General features: G+C 34.2%; 1 protein-coding gene across 1 annotated transcript in view; it reads left to right on the top strand.

Moving 5' to 3' along the window:
- LOC126892716 (uncharacterized) overlaps positions 1–11269 on the top strand; it is a 34774-nt gene extending 23505 nt beyond the window's left edge. The window contains exon 3 of the mRNA XM_050662354.1: positions 8187–11269. Within this exon, the coding sequence (XP_050518311.1) occupies positions 8187–8977 (791 nt within the window). The 3' untranslated portion in view covers positions 8978–11269. The remainder of the gene's footprint in view (positions 1–8186) is intronic.
- Positions 11270–12424: the final 1155 nt, after the last annotated feature.

The following is a 12424-nucleotide window of genomic DNA, read 5'->3' as shown; positions in this document are numbered from 1 at the left end:
TACAGATTCGCCAGGGACTCATTTCTTATTGAGTGCCCACCACAGAATCTCTCGAGGAACTCTATCATATGCTTTCTCAAGATCAATGAATACCATTTGAGCGTTGGTCTCTTTATTCCTGTATTTTTCCATCAGTTGCCTTACAATGAAAATTGCATCTGTTGTTGATCTGCCCTGCATAAAGCCAAATTGATTATCGGATATTTCGGTTTCTTCACGTATCCGTTTATCAATTACTCTCTCCTATATTTCCATGGTGTGGCTAAGTAGGTGTATAGCCCTGTAGTTTGTACAGTTGTATGTCTCCCTTGTTTTTGTAGATAGGTACTAATATACTGCTTCTCCATTCGTCTGGCATTTGTCCAACTTCCATAATTCTATTAAATAGACCTGCTAGCCAACTTATCCCTGGCTCTCCCAATGCTATCCATACTTCCCCAGGAATATCATCTGGTCCGACTGCTTTTCCTTTCTTTATTTTTTGAAGCGCTTGAGCCACTTCCCCGTTTGTTATTCTGGTAATCATTACTGTTACTGTCTCCGTTAACTCCACAGGCTGTATGTCAAATTCTTCATTTAATAAACTGTCAAAATACTTTCTCCATCTCTTTTTGACATCCTTTCCGTGAATTAGTATTTTATTATTTTCATCTCGGATACATCTCTAATCTTACTAAAATCTCTTGCTTTCTTTGCTCTCTGTTTGGCTATTTTATATATCTTTGCTTCGCCTTCCCTGGTATCAAGTTGATCGTATAGGTTTGAATACGCTTCTGCTTTAGCTTTTGCTACTGCTACTTTCGCTTCCTTTTTGGCGACCATATAGTTTTGAAGATCTGTGTCGGATCTGGTCTCTTGCCACTTTTTTTATAATTTTCCCTTCTCTTTTATTTTTCTTTGTACTTCATTTGACCACCACCAAGTCTCTTTATCCTCAAACTTTTTTCCTGACGTTTTTATCTTTGATTCTTACATAATTATGCAGGATATAGCAAGCTTTAATAATTCGGACACAAAAATCGATATTGACATCAATTGGCCGGTGAAAAATACGCCATTTATTAGTGATTCAATAAAATTGTTTTTACTAGGAAAGTTTTGGGGTAGTTCTGATTTCTTTCATTATGTATTTTGGGCTGCTGAATCCGAATATGAGGTTTGCGGACAAAATTTCGGGACGGAACATTGAGTAAATCGCGAAAAAAGTGAAACATTTCTGCTTTTTCCCGTTTTTGAAGTTATACTTCTTTAGGCGCGATTAAGAGTAAAATTTCATAATACTGCGCGCGTGCACACACAGACAGTATGGCGTTTAATTGCTGAATCTTTCAAGTTATGTATAAATATATCAGTGCAAGAGAAGGTGTGAAAAGAATATATTAGTGTTTTTAGTAAATATATTTATTATAATTTTTGTGTCTTTGGATTTGTCTTCCTCAGGAGTAAGATGAGTATTATTAAAACATTTTATTGTATATTTATTATACTTCACCTTGTCTGTTTGTTACCGTGAATTGTCATTAGGTACGTCCGAACCGATACAGGCACAGTCCTCGTAGCGTATTTGGTATAGCATTCGGCCAGAGATCGAGAGGTATCGAGTTCGGAGCAATCCTATACTTTTTTTTATTTTTTTGAAAGCGGTAAGCACAAAATTAGTTTGGTGTTTAAAAAAATTTAAAACAAACTGTTTAAAGTATATTTATTTTTAAGAAATCATATAATAAAAGTATAACTTCTTACGTGCGTACAAAGTACACACACATTCTTTTTTTGCTTGAATCTCGAAAACTATTAACTTTTAGTAAATGGTCTGTTAACAGAAATTAAAGTGCTTAAAATTCTCTACAAATATCACTATTTACTTTTTTCTGACGAACGTTTCGGTCTACAGCGCAAGTTGAAAATTGCCAATTTTTCACGGTCTTCTAAATCCACTTTTTACATTTCAAAACTTTATTTTTTATTAGAATGCTGTCATATGATAAATTTACATCCTCCATCCTGTGGAGGATGCTGATATCCTAATTATCACAACAGCTCTTGAGATGGCACCACCTGTGGTCGTTGTTCTCTGATGGCACCATCAAAAGAACATGTGACAGTGGTGGGGGAGAGAGATATCGACCTTCTGGTCATTTTGATAGGCTTGTGTAGTCCTAACACAAAAATGTATTTTTTCTGAAACCAGGAAAAGGAAAGGTTTCGCAAAGCTTCTTCAACCCTCATCTGGCCGATGAAAAAATCCTAAGGGACCATATCTTATTCTTACATGCGATGAGTGGTTGTGATACTACTTCTGCATTGTTAAATCAGGGGAAACTGATATTTCTCAAAGTCCTGCAGAAAAACGCAGAATTGAAACCAACCATTGAGGCTTTTAAAGACCCTAATGCACATCAGGATGAGGTTACCACAACAGGAAACATGTTTCTCATGGCTCTATATGGAAGAAAAAAGAAGGCCAGTCTGAACGATTTTATATACAGACAATACGTATCTTCATCATACAAAAATAAGACAAACATTGCCTCATTACTCTCTACCGAATCTGCTACATGAGAACATTCACTTACGAGTTTACTATCAGGTGCAGCAATGGTTATCTTTATATCAAACCACACCTGACGAGCAACAAAAAGATTCAAGTGAGTGTGGTTGGAAAAAAAACTACTAGTATTCTCGTGCCAGTGCCAACCACTTTGGACACTGCACCAAACTCACTGCTACGGTATATTTCTTGAAAATGTAAAAAGGGCTGCCAACGCAATTGTGGATGCACGAAAGCTGACCTCCATTGTTTCCCAATTTACATATAATGCAAAGGACTCTGTGACAACGTTGAGCCCTCGGAAAATAGCTCTGATATAGACGTAGAAGAGACTGTAGAAAGAGACAGAGGTATGTAGAATCTCACAAGTTATTTCGTAATCATTAATATCTCCTTGATATAAATGATCACAAGTCAGTATCTCACTACCTCTTTTATTTTCCAGGAGAACGACCCCTGCACCTTGACTATGGAGCAATTAGACCCTGAGCCAGGACATGTGCCATAAAAGATTTTGTCCAACCTTTTGTAATACTTAATTAGTACAATTTCGACCTTTTTTTTCTTTTTAATTATTTGTGCAGAAAACTAGGAGAAATTTATCAAATGACAGCATTCTAATAAAAAATAAAGTTTTGTAATGTAAAAAGTGGGTTTAAAACAAAGGAAGTAGTGATATCTGTAGAGAATTTTAAGTACTTTAATTTTTGTTAACAAATAATTTACTAAAAGTTAACAGTTTTCGAGATTTTAGCAAAAAAGCGAGAAAAAGCTGAAATTTTTGGCTTTTTTCGCGATTTACTCAATGTTCCATGACGAAATTTTGTCCGCAAACCTCATATTCGAATTCAGCAGCCCAAAATCCATATATAATGAAAGAAATTAGAACTACCCCAAAACTTTCCCACTAGGGGGCTCGTAGAGTACAAAATGACTGAATTATAGCGAGAATCCCAAAAGTACTCTAAGTGCCGGCGCAAATTGATCCTAAGCGAACACAACCTGGTACCGGCGGGGTGCGTAGAGAGTTCTGCGCATCCTATATCAGTGAATACAGTGCCAGGTCTACACATGCGAACGTTTGTCATCGAAACACAGTTTTCTGGTGTCGTGGGACGCGTGACTCAATTCTCAGATGTGGTTTTGGTTTCGAGATGGACGTAGAGAAGCTAATAGAACTCGTTCGGAATTACCAGTCTGATTTTTGCATGAGAGTTTAATGAAAGGGTAACAAATCAATTTGAAGTTCTGTCCGACAAAATACATGGGACGTTTTCGTAGTATGACGTTCCAAATTTTTAACCTGTTCCACAATTAAAACTTCCCCTGTTTCAGTGTTCCCGTACATCAAAGTTTGTCTGACGAGACACCGTTAAGCTATTAACAAATTTTCAGCTTGCTATTAATCAACTTTTTGTTGGTACGCGGGATCCAGGCCTAGAAATACAATGTCACAAATGATGGCGTAATCCCTTTTCTGTAGGTATAAAAATTTTGTAAATATCATTAATTTCTTAAATCTACACAACATTATCATTAAAAATGATTCATTACTAAAAACAGTTAAGCACATCTGTGAATATCGCATATCCTCAAATAAAATGTGTCATCATACCGGGCTTGTTCATGCTTAAAAACAAAATATGTACACGAGATATAAATATATGTAATAGGTAAGCAGTTTTTGCAACGACAATCAAATCACAATCAGTGTTGTTTATAATAATAGTATCGGCATCGGCTGATAAAATAATTAGTTTTTAGCAAAGTTCGCACCTTTCGGGACACTGACGTACATAAAAGCAAATTTGTTAATTGTTGAGAAAACGTAGGCATTTAAAGTTTTAAAAGGTACAAATGAGATGCAAATTACAAGAGGAAGTAGAAATCTATTGTCCACAGTCCTAGTTATTAGGATTTTAGGATTAGAATTTTTCTTAAACATCACCTCAAAGCTTCCTTTTCTTTATTCATTCTTCTCAAGACCTCGACGTTTGTGACTCTCTCCGTCCATGATATTCTCAAGATTCTGCGATACATCCACAGTTCAAATGCCTCTAATTTTTAGGTATCAATCTTTTTCAGCGTCCTTGACTCCATTCCGTAGAACAGCACAGAAAGTACGTAACATCTCATCAGGCGAAGTTTCATTTCAAGGCTCAAATCTTCCACAGAACACTCTCTTCATTTTAGTGAATATGGATCTGGCTTTTTCTATTCTTATTTTGATTTCTGCTGAGCTATCGTTGTCTTCATTTATAAAAGTGCCTAAATATTTGTATTTGCTAACTCGATCGATAATTTCATTGTGTAAATATAAATTTTGGACATTTCGTGTTGATTTCGATATTACCATAAATTTAGTTTTCTTTATGTTCAAAGATAGTCCATATTCTTCGCTGCAGTCGCTGCTATCTTATTCATCAATGTCTGTAGCTCTTCAAGTGTTTCTATCAGAACGGTGTCGTCGGCAAATCTCAGATTGTTTAATCTAACACCATTTATTTTAATACCTATGGATTGCTCAGAGAGTGTTCTATTCATTACGTCTTCGAAATAGAGATTAAACAGGGTTGGTGACAGTATACACCCTTGTCTCACACCTCGCTTTATTTCAATTTCTTCAGTGGTATTATTCTCTACTCTCACTACTGCTTTCTGATTATAGTACATATTTGCTATTAGTCGGATATCTCGTTTATCTAAATTCTTTTCTGCCAGGAGTCTGATTAGATGATCATGCCGCACTTTATCAAAGGCCTTGTTATAATCTATGAAACACATCAGATACAGATACATCAGTATTTTGTAATCAGTATTTTGTACTCAGTATCTATCACTGAGACCCGGTATCAAAAGTAACCGTTACACGTCCGCACTGATTTTGCCCGTCCCTCTATTCGTTGCAGAGACAGCCAACGGTTGGGTTTTGTTGTGAACAATATGCGGTGCGCTAGAAAAATAACTACACTGGTCACCCGTCCCGCCGGTGCCAGGTTGTGCTCGCTTAGGTTCAATTTGCGCCGGCACTAAACCATTCGTCGAGCTCTTGTATGTCTATAGTTGAAAATTCGTTTGGTGTAGTTTAAATTTCGTTTTGCATAAGGACGTAATATATGATTCCCAAGTCCAAACGCTGCATCCCCTACGACAGAGAATAGAATAACATCTTCGTCGTCATCATTAGGCAATTGCTTTCCGGAGGGAATATTTAATCGGTTTTCGGAAAGCCTTTTACCCATTTCTGATGTTTTAAATATTTCCGAATCACTAGCTGTTCCATAAGAACCAACGTCAATGTATACAAATTTATAATCTGCGTCTGTCCAAGCCATTAACACGCAAGAAAAGAACTTTTTGTAGTTAAAATATGATGAACCGGAATGTTTTGGCTGTATAGTCCGGATATGTTTGCCATCTATTGCTCCAATGATGTTGGGAAAATTTGTGCGACTATAGAATTCGTCTGCTACTTTAATCCAGTCACCTTCTTGCTTGGCTGACATGTACAATGGTTGAAGCCTATTCCATATTTGCTCACATGTAGTTTTAGTAATATCTCATATTGTAGAAGCTCCCATCCAGATACTCAAAAGACAATGTATTGAAACTATCTCTGGTAGCCAGATATCTGTAAAGAAATAAATTATAAATTCTATTATAAATTATTACCAATAATTATTGTTATTATAAAATGATACCGAGCCAAAGCAAAGCTTATGTGGCCCAAACTTAAAAATAAACTGCTCGTCAAAAGTTAGGGATATAGAAAATTATGCTCATTTTCATAGTTGATTGTTTCGTGAATAGATTAAAGGATTCCGCGTATTTTTTATTATTTTAGATTTTTCTTTAGTATTCACACAGTTGTGCACAGGTTGTCTCAAACTTCTTTTTTGTACTTATACCGGGGGAAATAAATGAAATGTTTTTCTTATGTTAAGTTTGTGATACCCTGTAGGGAGGACCAGGAACAAAATGTTAGTATACATCGGAAGCGTATTGTAGTCGTATGTTTTGTGGATATTATGTTTTTTGAATGCCCCTGATATCTTTAGGAATAAAGAAAATAGGTGGTATAAATATTACTCTTTAACATGTGTTTTAACTGAAACAAAACTAAATTAACAAAAAAAAAACAACAGTTAACAAAACTTTAAAAACAGAAAGGCACATAATCTAAACAGTTCTTATTGACACCTATAACTATAAGAGTTATTTGCCACTGTCTCAAACTTTTGTTTCGGTTAAAACACATGCTAAATTACAAAACCGTCTATTTGCTTTGTTTCTAAAGATATCAGCGACATTTAAGAAACAAAATGTTCACAAAACATAACACTACAATACGATTTTGATGTATACTCACATTTGTACCTCCTCCTTCCTACAGGTTGTCTTAAATTTAACATTAGACAAAAAATTTGATTTCGTCCACCCGGTATAAGTTCAAAAAGGAAGTTTGAGACAAACTTTGCACAACTGTGTAAATACTAAAAAAAAATCTAAAATAATAAAAAAAATTGCGGACTCTGTTAATTTATTCACGAAAAAATGAACTATGAAAATGAGCAATATTTTCTATATACATACCTAACTTTTGACGAGCAGTTTATTTGTAGGTCCTAAAGTAAATAATATACCATGAAACAAACTGTAACAAAACAAAATTAAAATAAATATCCAAAAGAATTGGTTTTTAGAAAAAGTTCTTACAAGAATAGCAAATTAAAAAAGATTCAAAAAGTAGAAAGTATACATATGATTAAAAAATTTATTCTCATGAAGAGAAAACAAAATATATCCTTACATTTTATAACTATTTTTATAAAAAAAATTGCAAACATTATACCATAACAATATCCAGTTAGTTTTCATAAAACTTGTTTTTGAAACTATTTTAACTAGTAGCTTCTAGTATGTCATTACATAAACTGTTCCATTTGTCAAAAATATTCGATTAAGTGGAAAGGCGCAAAATGTAAAAATTTTTAATGTGTTGTAAATGTGTTAATTTTTTTTCGAATCCTGAGAAAACTACTAAGTATTTTTGAAAAATTTAAACGCAGAATGAAAGATTACGTTATTCCCAAGGGCCGACAGTCCCTTAGAATAAATAAAAAGTTTTTTTTAATGAAATATTTTGCAATTAAAAATCACACTAAATTTTTTCATTTATTTTCACCACTGTAACTTTAAAAAATAAACATTATAGAAGATTTCAGGGACTTTCGGCCGTCAGTAATAATGTAATCTTTCATTCTGCCTTTAAATTTTTCAAAAATACTTATTAGTTTTCTATTGAAAAAAAAATGAATACAGTCGGAAAAATGAAAGAGTACCCATGAACGATCATATCAATCACTTATTTTGTATTTGCTGCCTTTTTCTATAACAAACGTTTGTTATTTATAGAAAAAGACAGCAAATACAAAATAAATGATTGATGTGATCGTTCAAGGGTATTCTTTCATTTTTCCGACTGTATGTGCATTTAAAACACATTGAACATTTTGACAGGTGACATTTTGCGCCTTTCCCCTTCACTAAAAAGTTTTGCCTTACAGTCGTTTTAAAAGACTCCTTTTTTAATGTATGGTTATGACCTCTTATGATTATATTTTCTTATTTTCAGGTCGCGAAGTGCAAAAAAAATGGTCTAATTTAAGAACTTGCTTTCGCCGAGAATTGACCATACAAAAGAATACCAAGTCGAGACAAGCTGCGACCAAGAGACGTAAATACATGTACTTTGAACAATTATTGTTTCTACTTCCATATATGGAAAATCGAAATACCGAGGGTAACCTGGAAGAAGAGGACAATAATTTTCAAGAAAATGATGAGGATGATGATCAAGCTGGACCATCTAATTCCACCACCCCTATTCGTAAGCAGAAGAGGCTTAATGCATCGAAGACTACGAACGTGGATGATGCTTTAGTAAAAGCATTAAATGAATCTAATGGTCCCGATGAAGATGTAAACTTTGCTTTGTCTCTAGTCCCTTCACTGCAAAATTTAACGCCAGATGAAAAACTTGATGCTAAAATAGGCATACTGAGTGTGTTTAAAGAGATAAGGCTAGCTAGGTGTGGCCAGTCTTCTCAACCAATTTTCATGTACAATGAAGTTCAACAACCGCTGTCCTCTGTTCCTAATCATCGAGGGACCAACAACATGCCACCACAGCAACACTTTCAGACTTCTACATTCAGGTCTACACCATCCTCCAATTCGCTGCCGAAAATCAAGGGTATTCGAAATAATCCGTCACCCGGAAACTCCAGCGACGTATCCCAGTCGTATTATCCAAATGAATACCCTTCAGATGAGTCTCAAATAGGGGTCGCCAACTTCTTGAAAGTTTCAAGATCTTGTCTTGATCATGTCATGAAATCAAGACAAGATCAAGACAAAAAGTAATTTTAGATTTCAAGACAAGACAAGAAATCTTGAAATATCTTGACTAATAATAAAAACTAGATTTTATTTTGAATAACAAATTTAGCATATTTTTAAATCGGAATTGATAAGCCATGAATTAAGGCAGATAACACTTCTTATGGAGTCAACGCGTAGCCGATTTCTTGGCTTTGTTATTATTAAAGTTGCTCTTGAAAATAGCCTTTCCGCATGTACAGATGTTGCTGACGTTCCGAGAAAATCCTTGGCTATTTTCGATAATGACGAGTAGATATTTTCATGTCTTCTCCACCAATCAAGTATATTTTCTTATGACCTAGGCTCATTTAACTATTTTTCAATTTCATACTTCCAAGATTTTAAGTTATCATTATCAGCTTTCTTAACTAGGTAAGTAAGTAATATCTAGATTAAATTCGTTATCTTCCCTTTTCAGACTAAGTACTGGCTCTGGTATTGGATTCTGTAAATCATTCTGGGATTTATTAAAGTAGTTAGCTTTAAATATTTCTTAAAATTTTTGTACTGTCTCTGATTATAGAAGCTTTTCCCAAGATGAGGAGGAAAAAGCCTCTACTTTATGCCGAGGATTCAAAATAAGAACTACACAGTATATCCAATTAGTTTTAATATAGTGTTTCAGTATTTTATCTCTCGCAGCTTGAATGCAGTAAATTAATTGCTCATCGGTAGCGTCTCTATCAATTTTATTATTAAGTTCATGACACCATATTTCCAGTTTGTCTAAAAGTAAATTTACTCCAATTACCACCAATGGGAGTGTGCAATATTTTCTCCTTCGAGAATTGAAGAAAGTGTTTTAAAGCTTCTCAGATATATACAGGGTGATGAATTGGAAAACGGACCATAGAAAACTCAATGTAAAATTCTAAACTGTTGAATTCCTGCTTCCCTAATTATTCTACATCAAAAGACATGAGAAACTATGTGTAGAGGATTGAAATCTTTACTGAAAACAATTGTTAAAATTTTTCTACGAATTAAACACATTCCAAAATTTTGTAAAATATAATAAATGTTATCAAAGTATTTGCCAAATTTAGGCCACACACAGTATAAGAATGTGTATAAGGTTGCCTTCGGTCACAATGAAATTATTATATTAACAATATTTTGAACTTTCAGTTTTTTATTTTATCGTTTTTATTGTTTAAAAAACAATAAAGTCGAAAAGATGTCCTCAGTTGAGGAGAAAGTAGTAATAATAAAGATGTTTTATTCAGTCAATAGTTTGCGTACTGTCAGAAATAGTAACGTGTGGCCTTACTTTTACGCACTTACTTAGGTATGGCAAATGTATTCTATTTTTCAAAATTTTGGACTCTGTTTAAGTCGTAGAACAATTTTAACTTTTGTTTTTAATACAGATTTCAATCCTCTACAAATAATTTCTCATGACTTTTGATGTAAAATAATTAGGGAAGCAGGAATTCAACAGTTTAGAATTTTACATTGAGTTTCCTATGGCCCGTTTTCCAATTCACCACCCGGTATGTACTGACAAAATTTACTGACCAGAACCATTCTGTATCTAACATTTTGCAATTACATATTTAGATTTTTCTTGTTGTCGCAATATCATTAATTAAAACATTTACACTTAAACCCCATGTTAGCATCTCGAAAGTTGAATGTCATCTTGTAGGCACATCTAATTTTGGCATAGTCATCTTACAATTTATGGCCTCGCAAGCACTGTTAAGTTGCATTTGCCCTGAGTTTTTGATTTTTTTTAACAAGGTATTTAATTTTACTTACAGGAGAGTTGAAATCTAAAGTAGTATCATTTATATCATTTTCTACTTCAATCTCATCCTCCAAATAAACAAAATCCTTTTTGATGTCTAAACTATTTCGATTTGGTTCAACAATTTTTATGAAATCCTGGACAGCTAAGTTTTGAATATGTTCGAAACATACAAAATGCTTATTTTAAGCGTGCAATTACACATCAATTTTGAGTTCGTCAGGAAACAAATGCAGATCAAGGACTCCCCCAGTGGCAGTCAAGGCTGTGTTAGCACGCAACGCAATAAAAAGATCGCCGGGGAATCACTGGACCTGGTAATCAAGAAATTTCAAGATCTGGATATTTCTTGCGTCAAGACAAGATATAAGATGACAAGAAAACGTCAAGACAAGATTTTTTAAAATTTCTGATTTTTTCTCAAGACAAGACGTTGTCAAGACAAGAATTCTTGTCTTGTCGATCCCTAGTCTCAAACAATCTACAACAATATACAAAATAATTTAAATAAATAAATAAATAAATATTTTTAGTTTATCTTACCTTATCGCAACGCTCAATCTCCCCTCCACAGGTATAGAAAGTCTTAAATTGGTATCCTCCTTGGTTATAGCTGGTCCAATTAGCATGACCAGTTAGTAGGGGAGCAAAGTATGCTAAATGTGCAGTCACTCGAACGCTTTGGGGAACTAGTGGGTTGTGACGAGTAGGTCCTAATACCAAAAAAAGTTAAGTAAAGTTTTTCATTTTAGTGGGCGTTTGCCATTTTTTAATTTTCCATTTCCAACAATCGTTTTTTCAGATTATAGCGCCATCTATCTATAATTCGAAAAAACGTTTCGAATAAAAATTGCTTATTTTTACGTAAAGAATCCAAATCTGGAATAAAAATTTGGGGCTCCTATTTAAAATTTTAAAGTAACCCCCACCCCACTTCCGTGGGGGGTCGTGTTTGGTACCATTCGATAGATTTTTCAAAAATATTGATTAAGTGTATTTTACAGTTTTTCGATCTAATGTTTATTTTGCGAAATATCACGGGGATTTGTATTTAAAATTTTTAATTTACCCCCACCCCTCTCCGTGGGGGTCATGTTTGGTATCATTCGATATATTTTTGAAAAATATTGAACACGTATTTTTTAGTTTTTCGGTCTAACGTTCGCGAATTATTCGCTTTTTTTTGTGAAACTTTTTAACTCCTCCATTTCCTTACACCCCGCTCAAATCGTCAGATTTTTGAAATATGTATAGGTACACTCTTTTGCATGTACTTAACTTACCTTATCTTAATCTGACAATTTCGAGTATTTTTAAGGATAGATTTTTTTCGGGCCCCCCTTAACGAACTCCCCTGTGTTAAGAGCCAATATATGGTAGAGGTACATCTGCAGGGCACCAGGTTTCTCCCTATATGATAATCTGACGCGCTCGAGTAACTGCAAAAATCCCCGCTTGGGATCCCCTACCAAGTTCATTGAAGCTGGCTATGCTTATCCGATAAAAGGCGAAAAACTTTTTTGGGTAATCAAGTAATTTACTATGCAACGTGTAAAATTTTCCACTCAATAATCTATCACTGAGAATTGGATGTACCCAATACTCTCGGAATATTCTCTTAATTTTCCTCCTCCGTTGTATGAGAGCAATAATCACATTTCTGGACAATTTTTTCATTA

Source organism: Diabrotica virgifera, chromosome 9, assembly GCF_917563875.1.
Source record: "Diabrotica virgifera virgifera chromosome 9, PGI_DIABVI_V3a".
Lineage (NCBI taxonomy): Eukaryota > Metazoa > Arthropoda > Insecta > Coleoptera > Chrysomelidae > Diabrotica > Diabrotica virgifera.
Note: the sequence above shows the minus strand (reverse complement) of the source record. Positions and strands in the feature narration are given on the sequence as shown.